General features: G+C 54.2%; 2 protein-coding genes and 1 long non-coding RNA gene across 5 annotated transcripts; 2 read left to right on the top strand and 1 right to left on the bottom strand.

The window, feature by feature from the left end:
- Window positions 1-290: 290 nt before the first annotated feature.
- Window positions 291-3,864, bottom strand: LOC109285041 (homeobox protein Nkx-2.4). Its single transcript, XM_019495247.2, has 2 exons — window positions 2,059-3,864; window positions 291-1,477 (listed from the first exon to the last, which is right to left on the bottom strand). Exons 1-2 carry the CDS (start codon window positions 2,282-2,284, stop codon window positions 1,059-1,061), a joined length of 645 nt encoding a protein of 214 aa, XP_019350792.1. The 5' UTR covers window positions 2,285-3,864; the 3' UTR covers window positions 291-1,058.
- A 137-nt stretch (window positions 3,865-4,001) lies between these two features.
- Window positions 4,002-10,169, top strand: LOC102576295 (uncharacterized). 3 transcript variants are annotated; one of them, XR_001372803.2, is made up of 7 exons: window positions 4,002-4,105; window positions 5,388-5,412; window positions 5,921-5,974; window positions 6,934-7,008; window positions 8,668-8,866; window positions 9,066-9,178; window positions 9,427-10,169. It is a non-coding gene; the product is annotated as an uncharacterized LOC102576295 (long non-coding RNA). The 3 variants fall into 3 exon arrangements; XR_002092713.2 differs by having other exon boundaries at window positions 4,006-4,105; window positions 8,825-8,866; XR_363031.4 differs by lacking the exon at window positions 8,668-8,866 and having other exon boundaries at window positions 4,015-4,105.
- A 5,401-nt stretch (window positions 10,170-15,570) lies between these two features.
- LOC102576454 (histone H3.3A) lies at window positions 15,571-20,720 on the top strand. The gene is made up of 4 exons (XM_006264948.4): window positions 15,571-15,684; window positions 17,222-17,382; window positions 18,587-18,740; window positions 19,939-20,720. The coding sequence occupies exons 2-4, from the start codon at window positions 17,255-17,257 to the stop codon at window positions 20,065-20,067; spliced, it is 411 nt and encodes a 136-aa protein (XP_006265010.1). The 5' UTR covers window positions 15,571-15,684; window positions 17,222-17,254; the 3' UTR covers window positions 20,068-20,720.
- The last annotated feature ends 1,104 nt before the right edge of the window (window positions 20,721-21,824 follow it).

Below are 21,824 nucleotides of genomic sequence, written 5' to 3'. Positions count from 1 at the left end.
GTATAGTGATTATAGATACACTTATGCGCATGCACATGCACAAACATGCATACAGAAACGCACAAACATGCACATGCATGCATACACGTGTGCAAATAGGTATAGGCACATCTATATAAACATGCAAAATATTTGTGCGAATTCATATATTTGTGTGTTTGTGTGTGTATAAACACTCATGTGACTACGCACATTAACGTTATGAATGTATAGAAACAGGCCAAAAACTCTCCGTGAAGCCTCGGTGCAGTGCCTGCGCTAGGAGCTGAAGCGGGAAGCGGAGGGGAAACAATGGTTTTGGGGGTTTTAATTATCTTTTGGAGAAAAGCACAGAGCCACAAGCAGCCGGCGCCGTCCCTGCTCAGGAAGTCGTCAGCACCTCGCAGCCTTCCCCCGTGGGCGCTTCGTGGTGACTCTTCCATGGCCCCGATCGCCTGGCAAAAAGTGTCTGTTTTGAGGCCAAAAATCAGTCCTTTTTCTTCTCTCTCTCGCTCGGTAAATTAAAGGTTACATTTTTCTCTCTAAGTCTGTTTGTGGCTTTTTGTTTTTTTTAAGGCTGCTGCCTGTGGCTTTTGAATCACTGCGTGGTTTTTCTTGGCATGGGGAATTGTCGGCTTTTCCCTCCCCACAGAAGGAAGGAGATTGTTTTGGGGGCAGAAAGGTGAGAAATGGGTGCGTTCGGCCTCTGTCCGGTCCCTGCTCCTCTGTCGAGTCTCTCCTGCGTGCTCCGTGCCTGTCTCTGGGTCCGTGTTCTCGGTCGTGGAGCACTTGAGGCCTCCGGTGCTGAAAAGAGCTGCCCCTTGAGCCAATTGGAGCGGGGTGCAGGAGTTTGGGGGCCCCAGGGGCACACATCAGAGGCTCCCTGCGATTCCTCAGGTCCTTGGTGAGCTCCTTGCTGGGCTCAGTGGGCACTGGTACCAAGCAAGCTGGACCCAGGCGAGGGTGACCGTGCAAAACAGGGGTGGACATAACCAGAATCACGTGACTCTGGGAGCTGGAGCTTGCCTGGATGAGACCCTCCAGGAATCACAGGACTCCGGGCGCTGGAGCTTTTTTGGCTACCACGTCTTCCCCCCAGGGCTGTTTTGGCTGCCAGGTGCCAGCCCGGAAAGCAGGCAGCAGGGCTTGAGCGCGGGTCTGGGCTCCGGTGGGGGCTCGGCAGGGGGCCCATCGCCCACGTCCCGCCGCTTGGCCTGGCGCTTGGCCTTGTAGCGGTGGTTCTGGAACCAGATCTTCACCTGCGTGGGCGTGAGGCAAGTGAGCTGGGCCAGGCGCTCCCGCTCCACCGCCGTCAGGTACTTCTGCCGCTCGAAGCGTTTCTCCAGCTCGCAGACCTGCGCCTGGGAGAACAGCACCCGGCGCTTCCTCCGGCCCCCGGGCGCCAGCACGAGCCCCGGCGGCTTCGCCATCTCGCCCAGGTAGCTCAGGCAGCCTGGGCCGGGGGCCCCGAAGCCCGCGGGGCCCACGTAGCGGGAGACTGCGGGGGGACCGGAAAGGCTGTCAGGCCCCGATCCTGCTGTCGTTCCCTTGAAGCCCCCTCCCTACAGCCAGCCTGCATCCAGCAGGCAGGATCGGGACCTTTCTTGGCACCTGCGGGGATGTCCGGAGACAACCCAGCTCCTACAACAGCCCCGCTGGGTGCAGCTTGGATGGCAGCGTTGTACGTATCAGGTGCTTATTTATTAAGGGAAATGCTAATTCCGGAGATTTTTCATGCATGAGAAGAGGCCGTTCAGGACCTCGTTAGCCTCAAGCCCCCCCCCCCCCTCGTTAATGCCCAATGCTTGCACTGGGTGGGTTTTGGCTACGGGGAAAAAATCCCAGTATGATTTTTGGTGCTCAAAACAGCCAGCACCGAGGGGAGAGGGGAGTTGTTTGGACCCCGGCTGGTATTAAGGCTGCATTTCAGTGTGCGTGCTCACTGCCGGGCAGCCAGAGATACCTTTGTTGGTGCCAACAACAGCTCACCCTGCTTCTCCCCAGGCACCGGGACCCCCTGCCACCTAGAGCAAACCCGCCTGGCCTAGCACCCTCGGGCCACGGGAGTCGAGTACTTACTTGCCGGGTAGGGCCCCTCCTGGACCGTCCTGTACCAGTCTGGGCCGTGGTAGCCGTCCTGGTGGTAGCCGGGCAAATCCCCAGGGCTGGCAAAACCCCCGCTCCGGTAGCCCTGCATGGAGCCTGGCGAGAGGCAGTGGGGGACGGGGAAGCCGGGGGGTCCCAGGCAGGGCTGGGGGCCGGCGGGCACGAACTGGCCGAAGTCTTCCATGCCGGGAGCCTCCATGGGGAGGCCCCGAGAGGCACCTGGATCGGAGGCGCCTTCAGGTTGGGTCTGCCCAGGGGCGAGGGCAGCGTCTGGGCTTTCATCTGGGGCCGGCACCTTATCAGGGATGACGGTCAGCAGACGGTCAGCAGACGCCACTCCAGGGGCAGGGAGGGGCCTTCGTCTTCCCAGCCACAAAGGCTGGAGAAGGGAGACGGGTCCGGGGGGAACGGAGCAGCTGGAAACCGGGATTAGGGGAAACTGGGTTGTCCTGTGCTAGCCGGGTACTGCGGGCACCAGGCCGGGGGCACCTGGGCAGTTACCCCACTTTGATTTCTGCCCCATCCAAACTTGAAACCCAATTGCCCGACCGGGGCAGCAGCACTGAGGTCCTCGCACCTCCAAAGGGATGGGGAAGAGCTGGGGAAGGTGCAGCGCGGGGGGTCGGTGCTATGGGGGAGACTAACGAGGCCTGGGCCCGGGGGATTAGGAGAGAGGTGCTGAACGGGGGACAGGACAAGGGTTTATAGCATACAAAGTGGCAGAGACGGTCACAGGGACCGATTCCTGGCCATCTCTCGCCAGACAAAGACGAGGGGTCCCGGCATGAAACGAGCAGGTGGGCAGTGAAACCACACCAGGACGGTCGTTTCCCCCCGCGTGGGGTGAAAGTGGGGAGCTCGCGGGCACCAGGTGCGAGCGGCACAGGGAGTTCATGCAGATCCACCCCGGGGCTGGGCCCGTGCTGGGGGGAAGGGGCGCGGGAGTGCGGGGCACGGCCTTGGGGCCACCACGTCCTGGACCCTCGATGGCTGCGAGGGGGAGAGGAACGGGGGGAAACCCTGCTCAGACCCCGTCACTGCCGCCGGGTGACGTGGGCAGGACGGACCTGGGGTCTGACCCCGTCCATGGCAGCTCTCATGCTCTACCAAGACCCCCGGCAGCAGCAGAGGGACGACGCGCGGGTCCCGGGGGAGGGGGTGAATGCCCTGGTACCGCAGACCCCCTCTATGACTTCACGTGCATCATTTGGTGCCTCAGTTTCCCCCCGCAGAACAGGAGGATCCTCGCTGCCGCCTGGTGAGGAGCATGGGGCACCCCGGGAGAGGGCATGGGGGTGGCTTGGGGGCAGGAGCCGCCTCTCCGAGGGCACTGCGCGGGGTCACCACTGCATTGCAGGCCAGGAGGGCAGGGGGTGCCGGACCGCGGTGCGGGGGGGCACCAACCCCCGACTGCGGAGGCCTGGGTTGGGTCTCGGTGCTGACCCCATGCCTCAGTCCCCCCCGCTGCCAACCAGCCCTGGCTCTCTTATAGGCTCTGGGGACCAGGGCGAGCTCTTGCTAGTGCCATGTCCAGCGCCTGGCACGGGGGGCATGGGGCCTCCTTACTATTCAATTATGGGCTGGCATTTATTCACGTGCTCAGCTCAGCCCCCCACCCCCGCGGCAGCGCTGCTGCATTGATCCTTGCCCCGTTCACGAGCAATGCCCGTTGTTCGGGGCACCGGCGAGCGGAGCTGGGCGATACCATTGCACGGGGGGGGGGGATTTGGAGGTGGGGGGACGCAGCCGGGCCGAGGCAATGCAGCCTGCCCCCCCCGCTCCTCCGTGGGCCGGACCAAGCGGGGCAGGGAGCGGCTTAACCCGAGAGAAGCAGCCGGAGTGGGGCAGAGCCGGATCCCCCCCCCCGGTGCATGGGCCGGCCGGAAGGCGGTCTTAAAGGCCCGGGTGGAACATTCGCGGCCGCAACATTCGGGCCTTGGAACGTTGGGGCTTAAGGCTCGGCGTTCCGCCCGCGCGGCTCCGCGGCAGCCATGGTTGTCAAGGTCAAGGTGCTGTATTGGTAAGCCGGGGGGAGGGTCACCCCTTCCCTCTCCTTCTTGCGGGCTTGATTAACGCTTCTTAATTAACTCATTAATTAAGTAATTTTCTTTGCGGTGAAGGCGTCGTGCGAGTGAGGGTGGAGTACAGGTGCCCCCAATCCCTTGCACCTGGAGCCAGGGACCCTGGGGCTTTTTGCCCCCGCTGGGATCCCCTAGCCCGGGCGCAGGGACCTGGGGGGGGTCGGGTCGGGTCGGGTCGGGTTTGGTTTGGTTTGCCCCACGTCCTTCCTGCAGCGGGTCTAGGGATAATGAAAGTCTTTCCATCCTCGAATGACCCCTCTGGCTATGCTCCTTGACTGTCTGGTGCTGTTGTGTCCCTCACTAATTACGACCCCAGAACAGCCAGTGCTCGTTAGCGGCCTTCTGCTCCCAGAGAAGATGGGGATCTGCCTTGTCCGGGGTGTGTTCGTTTTTGTACCCCTCCACACCAGTCCCCTGCTGCGCTGCAAAGTGGCTAGTAGTCGGCCGTATGTTGTCACGCTCCTGGCTGCAGGTGCGTGCTCTCACGCGCGCGCATGCGTGGCTTTATCGGCGTCTGACGTGGTTCTGGAGCCCTTGGCTCCTCTGGGGCTACAGGTCAGAGGGAAGTTCCTGCCCTGTCCCCGTAATGGCGGGGAGGAGCGTGCGATGAAGCGAAGCCACGGTTGCTAACGAAACCGTTTGCCTTACACTGTCCACGTTGCCATTGGGCAGCGCTGCCCAGCCCCTGTTGCCAAGAGGCTTCTTTGCTAGACAAACAAACCTCCGGGGTCTTGCCAAGGGGGAAAGCGTTGGGAGGCAGGCAAGGCCGGAACAGCTGTGAGGTGTCCCGTGACCTTCCCGGCGGGATTGCCTGCATGTGAGAGAGGTGATGAGGGTGACAAGGCACCGGGTGTGGAGGAAGCGTGAAGTGCACACACCCTTGCCAGTTGCTGACTTTAGAAACTCATTTGGCTTTGGTGTCTAAAGGCAGCGCTGCAGCTGGTTGGAAAGGACTGGATTCAGCTCTCGTAGTTTTACTAATTAAAGTACACAGCCAAGGCGGTGCTGGTTTTGCTGGGCTCCTGCAGCCTCTCCGGGCTGGCGCTGGCACCCTTGCCTCTGAAGATCGTGCTGCCTTCGGGGGAGGCCCGCGCGGAGCTGGAGATGAGTCAGATCTAGCTGCCAGCTGGCAGCGTGGGAGGAATGCGGAGCTGGCCGGGTGGGAGGTCTGCTTGGTTAAGCATATGAAAAGCTGACCTGATTCTCTTGTCTTCCCTGCAGCGGGAGCTGAGGCTATGGGTCCAAGGTAAGATGACTTCCCAGGCTCATATCTTATTCCTGGCATGGGGCCTGGTCAATCCAGTGGGTACGGATGGGCAAGAGCATCCTCCCCTTGTAAAATGGGGCTGTGGGGTAGCAGTGAATTGCTGCCCCGGCCGTCTGACCTCATCCAGGGCTTGGGGCTGGGTGAAGGGCTGCGTTGCCCACTCCGCTGCACGTGGCACCTTCCTGACCTGTGACAGGGAGGCGTAAATGGAGCTACCCTGGTGAGGAACCGGGTGTTGAAGGAGCCTGGCCCTGGATAGAAGAAGGGGCTTTTGTACCCTTGGCCGATCCAGTGAGCCCGGGCTGGAGACATCTGCCTTGCGTTTCTAGCTGGCTGCCAGGGCAGGAGCACTAAATCCTAACCCACCAGCCAAGGCGTGTGAATTCCTTGCAGTCTCCCTAAGTCCTGTAGATGCGGCTCGGGCGTGTGCTGACAGGGGCCTGCCAAATGTTAATGCCGTGCTCTACCCTCTTTTTCTCTGCCCCAGTATCGACAGCTCCGGCTGGAACTCGAAAGCAGGTTCCCAGGCAAGCTGGAGATAGTGAGTACCTTGGGGCTGGCAGGGCCGTGTCGGGGTGGTTCCCCTGTCTGCCTGCTGCTTTGTTGGCTTCACGGGCACAGCTGGGGGTAGGGAGACCTCCTGGGGTTCTGGTTCTCTGTGATGGCAAAAGGCTTGTTCTGGGCCGCAGAAAGGAGACCGATAGCGGCTCTCATGCTCCCCTCTTGTGGGAGCTTGTTGAGACTAACATCCCCGTGTCTCCAGGATCAATCCTGACCCTCGTTCTCAAGTTGTTATCCATCTGATCTGGTGTCTGTCCAATGCAGGCAGAACCTCGCAGCGCTGATGGTTAGAAGCCTCCTGATTTCCAGCTGATACTTATCCTTAGCCAGTCTTTACTAGTTGTTCTTGTGCTAATTGTGGGCACGGCATACGGCGTCTTTGTTACTGCGCCATTGCTTGGTACTTATTTGTGGAAGTACTAAAATACGGCCCAGTAACAGTCCATAGTGTGCTGTGCCACTTGCGCACAACTAATATTTGGCTGCTATGGTGCCGTAGCAGCGTCTTGTGTAGATGCGCCCTGTATCCCCTATTTTCAGCAGCTCTTCCCCCCCCCTTGCTTGAGGTCAGCTTTGTGCTTCTGCAGAGGTGCAAAAACTGCTATAATCAGCAGTGAAGCGGGAAGCTGCTGTTCTAGGCCTTGGGTGTTTTTTAGTAGCAGATGAGTGGGGGGGGGGGGGGACAGGGACAGTCGTCTCAAATGACCGGTTGGTCGCTGCATGAGACGCAGCTGAGTGTTGCCTGGTAATTCATGCTTCACTGTTTTGGGAATGTCTCGGTGTTTCTAATAAGAAACATGGGTGACGCTGCTTTCTGATCATGGATGTCCGAAAAAGGGACCCAGCTAAAGAGGGGGTGGGGATTTGTCTGGCTTAAGAAAAACCCAGTCTTGCCTTGGGTTCTGAAGTCTCAAGGTGACTCTCTTCCTGTCTTCTCAGAGCAGTGAGGGGACTCGTGAGGCCACAGGATGGTTTGAAGTGTCAGTCGGAGGCAAGCTGGTGCATTCTAAAAAGGTAAGCGGCCCATCACCCTTGTGGGGCCAGGACTGGGCTTCTTTGCTTCCGGCCCATCCCAGAGGTGTTGAGAGTATGAGGCTGAGAGGTCTGGTGAACACTGGGTGCAGATGCTGAAACGGGTCCTTTCCAAAGCCAGAGAAGGTTGGACGAGTGCTCCTTTTGGAATCGTGCAGGCTCGATGGGGTCTGCCTCCGGCTTGGGAGCCAGATGCTGTGGTGGGACATTTTGGGGGTTCAGTGGGCGGCTCCTTCTCATGGTCAGTATTGAGCTAACGCCATCAGTTGGTGCTAGGAGGAGATGGGTTGCTGGACAGACCAAGTCCCAGGAACCGATTTATGCAGAAAGTGTTAATCCTACCTCTGCCTGGATGTCGGTGTGGGGAGCAGAACTGCAGCGAGAGGCAAAATTAAACGCATGGGAGTTCCCTTACCCCCACCCTGAAGCTACTAGCTTCTACAACAATGGCTGAATTTCAGCCGTGGAGGAAAGATCCAGATTTTTGCCACAAAGTTTCCCAAATGACCATGCTTCCCTCTGCCCTGGAGGAAGGATATATATATATTTTTTTTTTTCTGTTAAAAATTCCTTCCTTTGGCAAACTCAGCTGTAGATCTTGCTGCCGCCAGTCTGCGGGGGGCAGTGGGGGGGATTGTAGCTCTTGATTCGGTGCCAAAAGATTTGCTATGGCTTAGTGCATCTCCTTGATGTGTGCTGGGCTGCCTGAAGTGTTGAGCTCTGAAGTTCTGTCCCTGTAAGCAGAAGTTTCCAACCCCCAGGCTTTTGCCCGGTACCGGTCCACAGGAGGTCTTGGCTGCCAGTTCGGAAGTGACCAACACACTGGACCAGCAGCCAACCTTTTCCATATTGAGTATAAAAAAGGGTTGGTTGCCAGTCGCTTCTGGACTGCAGTATGCTGGTCCGCGGTCTAAAGAAGTTGGAAGCCACTGCCTGTAAGGACCCTGGTGACTTTCACAGCAATCAGGTCATGTGTTGCCAGCAGATGGAGGGAAGTGGTTCTTCCTCTTCCTAATCATCACTGCTGAGGCCACATCTGGAGTCCTGTGTCCAGTTTTGGGCCCCCACTACAGAAAGGATGTGGACACATTGGAGAGAGTCCATCAGAGGGCAATGAAAATGATTTGGGGGCTGGAGCATGTGACTGGTGAGGAGAGGCTGAGGGGAACTGGGCTGACTTCTTCTGCAGAAGAGGAGGAGGAGGAGGGGATTGAATAGCAGCCTTCAACTCCCTGCAGGGTGGTTCCAAAGTAGGCTGGTCCCAGTGGTGACAGATGACAGAACGAGGAGCAATGGGCTCAAGTTGCAGCAAGCGAAGTTGAGGCTGGATATTGGGAAGAAATCTCCCACAAGGATGGTAGTAAAACACTGGAACAGGCTCCCTAGGGAGGTTGTGGAGTCTCCATTCTTGGAGGTTTTTTAAGACCTATCTAGACCAAGCCTTGGTTGGGATGATCTAGTTGGGGTTGGACTAGATGTGACCTCTTGAGGTCCATCCCATCTTTATTTTCTATGACAGTCGCATCTGGGCATCCTCTAGACTGGGTCCTGCTTTCCCCTGTTTGGTGAGGAAAGGGATGGAAGCTTTTGGGGGTTTTTCTGTTTCTTTGTTTTGTCTCTTCTCTGGCCTTCAAATATCAGAAGCCTCAGACCCTGATCCCTGACGTTTTGGGTTGAGATCTGACCGGCTAGGATCCCAGCAGCAGCAACAAGCTTTGTCAGGGCTTTCAGTCCACAAAGGCGTTGTGAGACTTGCGGGGCCCACTTCTCAAACAACGCATTGTTCCCTGTGTTCCAGCACTGCGGTCTCATGACTGCCGTTTCACGGTGATACAAACGGGTGAGGAGAAAGCAAGCGCCTTGCTTAGGAACCCTCTCAAATAGGGGCTCGACTCCCAGGGGCCGCAGCCGTGGACAAAGCTAGCAGCCACGTGGTGCCCCGGGGAATTAAATGGAGCCTTTTCCCCTCCACAACGCCTTCCCCTCCCCACCCTGGCTTGGGAAGTTAGTGGCCTCTCTAACTTGCTGCTCTCTGGCAGAATGGCGATGGCTTTGTGGATGACAACGACAAGCTTGACAAGATCTTTACGGCCATCAAAGAGGCTCTGGCATAGGGACACCGGAACGCATTGGCGATAAGTGTGTAACAAAGGTAAGGCTGGAGTGTTCCTGTTGGGCCATGGCATGTCTGCCCGCTTACAGCTGAGTGTTTAGTAGCGTAGACATTTGGCAAGTGGAATAGCTCCCAGTAGCGTAGATGGTCAGAACAACAGCTTTTTTGTCTGACTTGTTGGCTGAGTGCTGGTTTGATGCCACTCTGAACAGCAAGGCTCCTAACACTGGTCTCTCTCTCTCTCTCTCTCTCTCTCTCTCTCTCTCTCTCTCCTTCCCTCCCTTCAGCTTGAGAAGAATCTACCTTGTTCAGCCCAGCCGAGCGCTCGATGACAGGAATGGCTGAAATATCCCTGGATGCGAGGCCATTCCTTGAAGCCCTTGCGTGGCATGCTGCTGTGAACGGTGGTAGATGGGACTCGGGTTCTGCTCTCTGAAATGCTTTTTATGTATGTGCCAGTTGCACCCGGGGTGGAAACGGCCTTCGTTAACATGCAATGTTTGTCTGTCTCGCTGTTTTCTAATGAAAGTGCCTCCACCAATCTGACGTCCAGGGCACTTCCTTTCTGTCTGACCATGCAGTGAAATCTTAGTGCAGACGCTTGGATAGTAAGCTCTGTCAGGGGTCACTGGGGTGAGGGGGTCAGTGGGGTAATTATCTCTATCTTACCCACCCACTGAAGTCATGGCCCTGCTTCACATGGGCAGCACCTGGTGTGGAAAGAGGAAGCAGCAATGTCCTGCTGAATATGCATCAGGGGGTGGAGCAGGGTAGTGTGCAGATTAAAAACAGCACACCATTGTTTTCCAACCGGAGCTGCAACTCTTGTCATGGCTGAAACCCTTGGGATTCTTCCTGGGAACTTCAGTTGTTCTGGGTCGCCATCAGAACTATTTCTTCTTTCTCAAACCTCAATCTCCATCCTGGTAAGACACTTCCTCCTCAAGGGCTTCCCAGATGCTGTATAATTGAGTTGTGTGATTTTGCTGTTGTCGCACTTAAGAGTCTCCAATAAAACCCTTTAAACACAGTGAGCTGGTTTTTGTGGTGCTTTTTTTTTTCCCCCTCTTGCTTGCTTTGTGACCCAAATAAATTGCATACCAACAGCAGGATTACCCTCTTGGATAGGGCATTGCGTGTCCTTACAGGGACAGCTTGCCCAGTAGCTGAATGGTTCATCGTTACGCTCCAAGCAGGCTGAAAGCCGCATCCTCGGGCCAAAGGCTAAAGCTGCAACAGGATGGATTTGGTCACAAGTGTCAGATGCTATCAGTGTCTTCCATTTCTGCGTGGCAGTCCGCTGAACAGGCCTGTCTTTCCACAGTGCTGGGTAGCATGCTGCCTTCAAAATGCAAGGTCCTGGCTACTAACAAGTGGACATAAGTCTTTTGTCCCTCTGGGGTTTTGTCTGATCTCCCACCCTGTACTGCTCCCTCTGGAGGCAGCAGGGAACAAAGGGACTGTTTTGAACTCCTTTCCACTCAATACATTCAAAATAACCTGGCAAACAGATGGTCCTGAATTTGCATGTGTAGCTACCTACTTGCTGTTGGCTCCTCTCTGCCCTTAAGGAGATGGTCTGGGACAGGAAGTCAGTAGCATCCCCTGTCTGGCACTGAACATTTTGTGCTTAAGTTCCTGGAATTACTGCAAATAGCAGAGTCACTGTGTTTAATATGTAGGGCTGGTTCAATGTCTTGCTGCCACGTAATAAATACAGCTGCTGGACCCAACTTCTGCCCGAGGACTTTAGTGTTGCATGGTACCTAGAGACTGCCTATTAATTCTGTCCAGGTTGCACTTTTTGGTGCTGTGAGGTGAGCTGGGGCTGTAGGGAGGGGCTTCAATCAAATGCACCTACATTAAAGAACATGTCTGTATTTTAGTTCTTGGCTCAGTACATTTAAACCTTTTATGAGCGGAGAAGGAAGATGAAGATTCTCTAAACGACATGTAGTAGCAAATTGGTGGTATAAAATGTCTTGTTGGAGGAAGAGATCTTTAGGTAAATCCAATATCTTTTATTAAACCAACTCAAATAGTTGGAAAAATTCTTCTTGTTGGAGGAATACAGTCAAGTCTTCTGTCTGTTGTATCTGGTGGCTAGCACAGGCAGGAGGTCTAATGAGCTGGCCTCTCTCTGCATTAAGATCTGTAGGAGGTTGCAAAGTAACAGGCTCCGAGTTGTTGCTGAGCTGTCGCCTACCTGTATAATGAGCAGGTACTTGGACCACACTTCGGAGAAGAGAGGCGGGGGGGAGGGGAAGATGGCTTTATCAGAGCTTTTTTTCCAGATCAACATTGAGGGATGGTGTTGGGACATGTTAATTCCAGCTAGAACTGGAATAGCAAAAGCTGAGAAGGGAGGGGATGGCTGTCGAAGGCTGGCCCAATTAATGGCTAGAATTTGGCTCTATTAAGAAACACCTTGATGAGTAATCAAAGATGGAGATCTTTCTTCTGTGGACTAGGAGAGGGCTCTGCTGCCTGGCAAGGAGATTTGCTTACAGCTCTGAATGTTCATTGCCATGACAACTTGATCTGTTCCCAGCCCATTTTCCAGCACAGGGTAGGCTCTTGGAAAACTTTCACCCGCAAATGCAACAAGCTTGCTTTTTATTCTTGCGTAATTAGTGTGATTAAAGGGAAAGCTCAAGTATTTGGATTTCCACCCCCTCCACACATGCTCCCACCTCTGTTTAAATCCTTAACGCACAGCTCCCAAGTTTCCTTATGGTATGGTTAATGGAAAGTAGGGTTTTTGTTGGGTTTGTTTGTTTTTTTGCAGCGGGGATCATGTGACAATTAAGAATAAACAAGTAGGGTGGTGCCTCTAGGGTGGGGTGGCCTCCAAAAGACGGCTGGCAGAGGGCAGTCTTCTGGTTCAGGGCTTAAATGCAGAGCCAGGACTCCTGGGTTCTGGTGAGACAAGATGTCACCTTTTCTGCAATGCCCACCTTCCCAGGAATAGTTGGAGGCAGCTGAGGTCAAATGGCAAAGTCTTCTGTGAAGATTACTTATTTTCCATCCATGGCTCCCCGTGCACTAAGCAACTTGGCATTTGGTCTAAATATGTATTTAGTTACTCAAGTTTTGAGGACGTGGTTCAGCGGGATGAAGAAGTGTAGCTCTGCCCTCTGGTGACCGCAAGGATGAATGCAGCTACTGTAAACATGACTCCCTGCTGATCTCAAGCGTTTTTTTACAGGACAAATTCAGTCGCTGTATTACCTTGTTTCCACTGTAGTGGCACCCACAGACGACAGCCGAGGACAGAGATTGTATTGTGGCAGGCTGCTGGAGAAACATGCCAAGACAGTCCCTCCAAAAGAAAATCGTCCTGTCCTTTCGAAGAAAGAGGAAGCAAGGACTTGACTAGAGCAGAACTTGCTGACTGCTCCCAAGATCATCTACTGTGCTTAGGAAATGAGATTGTGCACTTCGGTCACGTAGGCCAAACTCTTATATGTGTGCTCAAATGCAATGGGAGGCCAACCTGAACGATCTGGTTTGGATTAGATCTCTGTTGTGCTAGATGCTCTGCATAAATAGTCTGTGTCCGAAGGAAATCCTGGGGTCGGGGTGCATGTTGTTGATGAAGGTGCTTTCCATGAGTTTACTCTACTGGATGTCAGAATTAGACCTTCAGGAATGGGCACCGTGGTATTTCTCAGTTAAATTGGCAATTGAGGGCTGGAGACTGAAGACCTCTGCTCTCCACAGGGTGGTGTGAAGGTAGGATACTACTATTCTGGAGGGACTTAACACTTAAGGGGATGGAGGAGAAATCTCTCTTAGCCCGTTTCCACTTTGATCCTTTAATCTTTATGGGCATTTGTCATACTAATATGAACACCCCTCTCATTAGCAACTGCAACAGAACAATCAACTCTGCTGAGGACCTCTGGGAAAAAAAGTGTGTTTACTGTGGCGGCCTTTGCATGAATTGGATTATTATCCTTCCTGGCTACAATACAGCTGTGTTCTGGCCTACATCCATGTGCAGGTGAGTTGCATTTCAATAGCCTCTGCTCAAAGAGACCAAATGAAATGATTGGGTGTATGAAAAAGTGAAGTACTACCTAGAAACTCGGTCATGGTTAACAGAAGCAGTCAGCTGAGGGCCAGGGCTCTTAATCAAAACAGTGGCTGCTTGTGACTGTTTATCTTTAAAGCCTCTGTCTCCAAGTATATAAGTGACCTAGTTTTGGTGCTGACGCTGCTGCTTCTGTTCAGATGACTGGCATAAACCAGCTTGATGAGACTCGCACCAGTGCTCTGCTGTAACGCACAGGCCTCAATGCCTCTTGGTGCAGGTCAGCAGAAGACTGGCATGACAGTAGCAATGATCCCTCTTGGCATGGCTTGGTGTGAGAGGAATGTCTCCATGTAAGATTTCTGCCTACCCAACTTGGCACAGCTAGGAGGAACTTCCTATGGAGCTGCCCAAGCATTACCAGTCTGTCTAGAGAAATTGTTGGGTCTTTATCCTCGGCAGTCTTCACGAATAGGTTCGACAGACACTTGTCTGGGATGGCTTAGTCAGGAACGAGCAGAGGCTAAATGAGATGACCCCATGAGGTCTCTTCCAGCCCTACTTCCTTCTGTTTCTATGACAGGTATTAACTCTAATCACTGAGACCCAGGCAGGGTCTAGATGCAAATCAGGTGCAGAACTTATGCATTCGGTTGGGCTGAACCATCCATGGTGCTTGGCGTGATGTGAGCCAGGACCCAGGCAGAGTCTGAATGCAACTCAAGGGGTGCCTTCATACATTCAAGTGGCCTGACCCATGCAAGGCGCTTGGTGGGACACACGGAACATGCACGTCATGGAAGAGAGAAATGCAACGGGTGCAATAACCTTCATGGGATGTATCTGAGCGTGGGGGGGGTCCCCACCTCCCACGTGAGAGATTCGCCGTGCTGTGTGGAGGCGAGGTTGGCACCAGTGACCCATGCAAGACGCTTGTCAGGACACATGAGAGAAGCACATCATGGAAGAGACGCATATGCAGCAGATGCCATAGCCTTCATGAGGAGGGGGGTCCCCAGACCCCACACAAGGGGCTCGCCATGTTGTATGGAGGCGAGGTTGGCACAAGCAACCCATCCATGGCACTTGGCGAAACCCATGCAAGAGGTATGTCATGGAAGAGACACATATGCAACAGGTATGGTAGCCTTCATGAGGATGGGAGGTCCCCAACCCCAAAGCGAGGGGTTTGTTGTGTTGCGTGGAGGCAAGGTTGGCACGAGAGACCCATGCACGGCGCTTCGCGGGACACATGCGAGAAGCATGTCACGGAAGAGACACACATGCAATGGGTATGGTAGCCTTCATGAGGACGGGGTCCCCAACCCCCATGCGAGGGGCTCGCCGTGTTGCGTGGAGGTGAGGTTGGCATGAGAGACCCATGCATGGCGCTTCGCGGGACACATGTGAGAAGCATGTCACGGAAGAGACGCACATGCAACAGGTGCACTAGCCTTTATGAGGATGGGGGGTCCCCAACCCCCAAGCGAGGGGCTCGCTGTGTTGCGTGGCGGTGAGATTGGCACAAGCGACCCATCCACGGCACTTGGCGAAACCCATGCAAGAAGCACATCATGGAAGAGACACATATGCAATGGGTGCAGTAGCCTTCATGAGGATGGGAGGTCCCCAACCCCAACACGAGGGGCTCGCCGTGTTGCGTGAAGGTGAGGTTGGCATGAGAGACCCATGCATGGCGCTTCACGGGACACATGCGAGAAGCACGTCATGGAAGAGACACACATGCAATGGGTACGGTAGCCTTCATGAGGACAGGGGTTCCCCAACCCCCACACAAGGGGCTCACCATGTTGCATGGAGGCGAGGTTGGCACAAGCGACCCATCCATGGTGCTTGGCGAAACGCATGCAAGAAGCTTGGCATGGAAGAGACACACATGCAACGGGTGCGGTAGCCTTTATGAGGACGGGGGGGGGTCCCCAACCCCCACGCGAGAGGCTCGCCGTGTTGCGTGGAGGTGAGTTTGGCATGAGTGACCCATGCACGGCGCTTGGCAGGACACATGCGAGAAGCACACGTCATAGAAGAGAGATGGGCGCGACAGCCTTCACGTAACGCATCCGAGCGCGGGGTGGGGGGGGTCCCCAACCCCCACGCAAGGGGCCCGCCGTGTTGCATGGCGGCGAGGTTGGCGCGAGTCCAGCGCCCGGCATGTTCAGTGACGGGGCGGCTGGCACAAGTCGCGCTCGACGTGTCCCGCGGCGGGGAGCAGCGGTTGATTCGGGGCGGCCCGGTGAGGCGGCCATTCCTTCTGCCAGGCAATGGGCCTTTCCAACGACGCTCACAAGATGGCGCCGCTCCACTCTGGTTCACCTCAGGTGACCTCTTCTTCCCCTCCCCTCCGCCCCGGTGCATGATGGTTAAATAGCCCGGTCGGGGAGCCCGCCATTTTCTGTCAGGGCTGGCGGGAAAGGCGGGAAGGCAGCGCGAGCGCCGGCGCGGGACTCCCAACGGCTCCAACGGTCGCCAGAGCGCGGGACACGCCCAGGTAACGGCCCGTGCGGGGCCCCCACCCCCCCCGCCGCCATGATGCCCCCCCGCCCCCCCTCCCCTGAGGCGAAGTGGGGGGGGGGGCAAGCAGGCGCCGAGGTCGCCTGAGGAGACGCTTCCACCCAAGTCCCGCCTTCCGTCTGTCCCCGGCCGCTCATTGGTCGGAAGGCGCGGGAGCGTGGGCGCCGCCCTGATTGGCTGGCGCGGCCGACGCGGATTGGCGGGCGGCGCCGTCCATCCCCGCGGAAGGGCGGGGCCGCCGCGCCCGCCCGGTTACGAACGGATTGGCCAGCCGCGCGGGCCAATGGGGGGCGGCTGCGTCACCTGACCGTGCTCAGCCAATCAGGGCTCGGTGTGGCGCGAAGGCTTCTGGAATATGTAGTCTTTTCAAGCCAATGGGATGGGGGAGGGGTACAAACTGCCCTCTATTGATGTGAAACCGGACACCTTTACGTCCTCTTATTTTTCACCGCTCGGCCCTCCACCGACGCCGTCCGCGGGAGCTCGCCGTGCCCCCAGCCTCGGGAGGCGCGCGGCGTTCATGGTGGCAGGGACACGAGGACACGCAGCTTCTTGTCCGCTGTCACCCCGGGTCCTTTTCTGCGGAGCACTAGAACGAGGGGGCACCTCCCGACAGTCCTAGGTAACGACCTCAAGACTGACGAGAGCGAGGACTTTTTCCGTTAAGCGGAGGGACTCACGACCGCCACGTGGCTGTTGTCGTGGTGTTGGCCTGACGTGGTCGTGATGACACCTGCACCGTCGCCTTGGCGCTGGTGGCGGAGGCGGAGAGCGGAGCCAGGGTCGACGAGGGGCTCGCTAAATCCGTGGCGGAGCCGTCCGTTTATGACCGTTGAGTGGAACGGTCGGAGACGTTTCCTCTGGGATCTCTGTGCCAGGAGCGGTGGATGCCACAGCAGGTGTTGGCCACCGTTGGGAAACGCTACCTGCGGATCTGCCAAACTTTGCACCCGAACGGCACAGGAGTTCTCCCAGCTTCTTCCGACCCACTAGATCACATTCCCCTCCTAGAGCCAGGGGGATCCCACCTCCCTTTGCTCGCGCTGGTAGACCACGTTCTCTTCCACGACTTGGAAAGGCCACGCTTTTGCTCACCTTCTGCACTCGGGAAAGCTGTTTGCTGCTTGACATGACGCTTCTGTTAGGGAAGAAACGAGATCGAGAGATTCACGCGTGCAGCTGGATTTGGGCAGTTTTTACACGTATTTAAGCCAGTCTCTGAGATAGCAAGGGTTTTTGGTGGACTTGCTGGGACTGTTCTTGTTAATACGGTACCAGAAACATTCCCCAAATGTTGATATTCCTGCATTAAAAGCCATTTTGAATTCTGTAGCATCTGGGTGCCTCTCAGTCCATGCTGCATTCAGGGGGGGAGGGGGCTGACCTGCATTTTACCACGTTCTCCGCCACTGTTCTGTTCGATGTTTGTGCCGTGGTCAAAAATCTCACACCCAACTATGACCGAAGTGATGAAACTAATCTTATACCTTCTCTTCTCTCTCTTTCTTTTTTAGCGGATTTTTTTTCCATTCTAAAAACCGTCCAGAATGGCCCGTACCAAGCAGACCGCTCGTAAGTCCACCGGTGGAAAAGCCCCCCGGAAGCAACTGGCCACCAAAGCAGCCAGGAAAAGTGCACCTTCCACCGGGGGAGTGAAGAAGCCGCATCGCTACAGGTATTTGGAGCCTGCCCTCTCTGCTGGCACGTGAGAGGGAAGGAGGGGTGTCGTTTGCCCTGCCCTTTGCCCTCACGAGAAAGCCGTATCCCCCATATCATGGTACATGGGAAGGCCGGCTGGACCTCCAGGGCCAGGAGCGTGTGGTTGTATTTGAGGGGATCAGAACTCTTCGTGCCGTTGACCTTCTGTCTCGATCTCTTCTTAGTGCCTCAGTTTCCCCTCTCTCCCCCCTGCCTCCCCTGCTCAGATTGGAAGCTGTGTGTGCGAGACCCCAGCAGAGATCTAGGTCCCAAATAACCATAATTACAGATAAAGAATAGGTTCATAGTTGCTAGTATGCTACAATATAGTGTACAAACAGGAAGCGAAGAATGAACCTCCTACACAGGGTGTTTATAAAGGCCTTGTGCATTTCATAGGCATTAGGGCTAGAAGGGACCTCGTGAGATCGCCGGGTCCAGCCCCCTGCCCAAGGGTCAGATTGCCCCAGCAAGCATGCATTTTATTAAACTTTAATAACTTTGGATATACACATGATTGAAGCAAACTGTAAACGGTGATTGAAAGCGTAATTCGTTAAGTTTTTTAGCATGGGGTAAGCGATGCATAGGGTAAAGATCACAAATGCAATTCATGAAATCACTCGGCAGCAACTGGAAAATGTTTTCCACGAGTTGGAAAATCAGATGGAAAAAGCTATCCCGAATGACAGCGTTTATGTTAAAGTCTAGAAATTTGAGCTGTATCGTGTTAAAACTTAAAGAATTATGCTTTCAATCGTCATTTGCAGTTTGCTTCTATCGTGTGTACATCCAGAGTTATTAACGTTTGAAATTGCGCAAGGACTTTATAAACACCCGGATATTCCTGCAGTCGCATCTGATGGATCTGCTGTCTAGAAGCAGGGGTTTTGGTGCTGCTCCAGTCCTAGTTTAGAAAGAATTGGTACAAACCCAATGGAAAAAGGTGGTACAAACCCAACAGTGTTGCCCCGGGTACCATCTCCCCCTGCTCTGTAGGCCTCGGTGATGCCCTGGCAGAATTACAGGCAGGCTCTGGGAGCAGTTCTGCCTTTGGGCCTCTGTCTTTCTGCTGTGGGGTGTTTAAAAGCCTCCATTTGGGCAAGGAAGAGCTGGCTCTGACCACGGTGGCAAGAAGCAGTAGCCATCAGCCTATCCATGACTCTCTTTCCCTCTTTCAGGCCTGGCACCGTGGCCCTTCGAGAGATCCGACGGTACCAGAAATCCACAGAGCTGCTGATTCGCAAGCTCCCCTTCCAGCGCCTGGTCCGGGAAATCGCTCAGGACTTCAAGACTGACCTGCGGTTCCAGAGCGCGGCCATTGGAGCCCTGCAGGTTGGTTGCTTCTCTTTCTCTTGCACACTTTCACCCACAGTCCCCTTCTTTCGGCTTGTCTAATTAGTGCCTGGCACTACGAGCTCACTTCCAGTGGGGGGAGCCCCAGCCTGCCTCTTGGTCATCAGATGCCTAGAAACTAGAGAGGGAAATGTGTGCCCGCCTTCTCGAGTGACCTGAAAACTCCTGCACTAATCCATGGTGCTCAGCATAGCCTGTGGCCCAGGAGCCTAGAAACTAAATTCCCCTCTGGTGTACAGCAGTTGCATTCTTCCCCTGGGAAACTGAAGGCATCTCTATGGAGCTGTGTCCAGGCAGCATGTCTTCCTTCTCCTTTGAGTAATACTCTCGTACAGACAGCTTTCCCACAAAGCTCTGGGAGGATAAAAGATGCTATGAAGATCTCGTTAAGACCCAGCAGCGGGCAGGGAGTGCAGCTTTACAACCCCTAGTGCGTGAATGTTGAATCTCGTCTGCGGTGTCTAAGACGGATCCGGTTCACTGGTATCAGTGGGATGTGATGGAGCCTTGGTTACTTCACCAGGGAACGGGTATTGCCGTATTTTCCTATGTACCACATACCTCTGAGTAAAATACGCACCTTGGCTTTGAAAGCCCGAACGAAGGGGAAAAGATCTTTCCTTCGGAGTCTGCTAGCAGGTGCAAGGGGGAGGGTAGAGGAAGTGTGTGCCACCAGTATCCAGGAAGTCCTACGTGCTTTCCTCTGCAGGCATTTAAGCCGCAGAAACTGCCTTTACTGTATTTTCTAAAATATAAAGTGCGCCCCCAATCTCCAGCTGCTGTTGTATGTTAGAAAATATGGTAATTGGCTTTTGTGAAGTGTGTGGCATTACCGTATTTTCTCAAATACAGTGCGCACCCCCAATCTCCAGCAGCTGGAGTTTGGGGAAAGGCTGTATGTTGTATATTAGAAAATACAGTAATTGGCTCCTGAGAAGCTTGTGATGGAGGCAGCGGTTAATTAGGCACAGAGCATTTAAAAGGCCACTTTTCCAAGTGAACCCTGCTCTATTCAGCTTCCAGCTTCTCTCACTTAAAACCTGCCCCCTCCCCTTTGAGACTTGCCCTAGCACCTACTGGGTGGGGGGCAGTGTTTTGATGCATCTGAAAGAGATTATGTCTTCCAAACTCTGACTTTGTGTTGTGTTGGCTTCTTTTCCCCCCTCACCCTTGGTAGGAAGCCAGTGAGGCTTATCTCGTGGGTCTCTTTGAAGACACCAACTTGTGTGCCATCCACGCCAAAAGAGTCACCATCATGCCAAAAGACATCCAGCTGGCACGTCGTATCCGGGGCGAACGGGCTTAACTCCGTGGTGGTAGCTATCTCCGCTCATGCCGTGTATTAGACTAGACTCTAGGTTTTTTTTTTCCCTACTCCTGTTTGTAGTGGCTAGCTAGAACAATGGGAAATGTTAAACCTAACTTAGCTCTCAGCGATGAGGAAAAACCCGATCTGTTTGTTCACGAAATACAAGCAAAAAAAACAAAACAAAAAACCCACAAAAAAAAAAAACCACAACAAACCAACCAACCAACGACACTTTGAGAAATTTTCAAGACTTTTGGATTTTTTCAGTTTGTTTTTTGTATCTTTTTTTTTTTTCAGAATTGCAAAAAAAAATTAACTCAAAGGGGGAAACGTTTTTGAAATATCTGGTTTTGTACACAAAACGGAAGTAGATTTAGGCATAAAACAAAACAAGGAGCTTTTTGTCTTCGGTTTGTAAAAAAATATATATATAGATAGATATATATATGTATACCTGCAACGATCACTCGACACTCTTTTTCGTTGTTTTTTCTTTCTTTTCCTTTTCCTTTGCATTTCCAACGAGCTCTGAACTTGTTTTCCTGTTTCCATGCGTCTCGTGAAACGTGAGTTAGGCCTTTGTAACATTCAGGTTCCTTCGCCCCGCGGTGGTGACAAAAGCAGCAACGAAAAATAAACGTTGAACGATACTCCTTCCGCTTCCCTCTGGTTTTCTACCATGGAATCGTAGAAAATGAGGGTTGGGAGGGACCTCAAGAGGTCACGTCTAGTCCAACCCAGGTCGTCTAGGCCAGCATTTCGCAACCCCAAGATGGGTGGCAAGAATAGATGAAAGGGTCGCAAACAAACTTTCAAAATGGATCATATTTTACGTATGTTTTTGAAAGGTGCTGCTGGTGCTTCACCATAGATTAACGCTGCACATGCTAATAAATGGGGATCCGGGGTTTGCATTTGCCCTGGGGGAAAAAAGCAGTGGTGGTGGTTGGGCTGTGGCAGTGGGGTAAAGCCGTGGCCCGGTGCACAAATGGCTGGCAGGGAGAGGAGATGAGGGCAATGCTCCCACCCTGTCCATTACTCCTCGTGCTGCTGGCGTGGGGGTCCTGGTGGCGGCGGCGGCAGCAGCAGCAACGAGTCTCACCACCCACACTGGGCCATGGAGGCAGCTTCTCCCATGCCTGTCTGACCAGGCTGCAGCCCTGTGCCTGCTGTGGGTGCGCAGATCTGGGAGGGCACATGCCCCAAACACCCCCCTTGCCCCACACACTGGGGGACTGTGTCCTGGGGGTGGGGGGCAGTGGGTCGGAAGTGGGGCACTATCAGGACCAGGGGCTGTCTTCTATTTAAACTACTTACCAGGTCGGGACCAGCAATCGAGGTTTCCAAATGGGTACAAAACAAGATGAGAACCACTGATCCTGCCCAACCCAAGTCATCTAGTTTAATTCCTTTCAGCATCGACTCGGTGCTGCTTCGCCTCTCTTGTGCTTTCCCGATGTCTCAAATCCCGTACACCTTCCGTGATCCGTTAATTCACGAAATACCAACCCTCCACCAACACTTTGAGAAATTTTCAAGACTTTTGGGTGTTTTCATTTTGTTTTTTTTAATATAACTTTCCTGTTGAGATGTCTCTAATCCTGAATACCTTCCGTGAACACTTATTAAGCCTGAGTTCAATCTTGTTAAGCTCAAGGTGCCTCTTGTTAGACTCATGGCACCCTTTGCTAATGCCAGCTTTTTGCTTTCACTTGGGTTTTGACTCTGGAAGAATACTAGCACTATCACAAAAT

The sequence above is a fragment of the Alligator mississippiensis genome, chromosome 15 (genome assembly GCF_030867095.1).
Source record: "Alligator mississippiensis isolate rAllMis1 chromosome 15, rAllMis1, whole genome shotgun sequence".
Lineage (NCBI taxonomy): Eukaryota > Metazoa > Chordata > Crocodylia > Alligatoridae > Alligator > Alligator mississippiensis.
The sequence above is the reverse complement of the archived record's forward strand: the minus strand, read 5'-3'. Positions and strand labels throughout refer to the sequence as shown.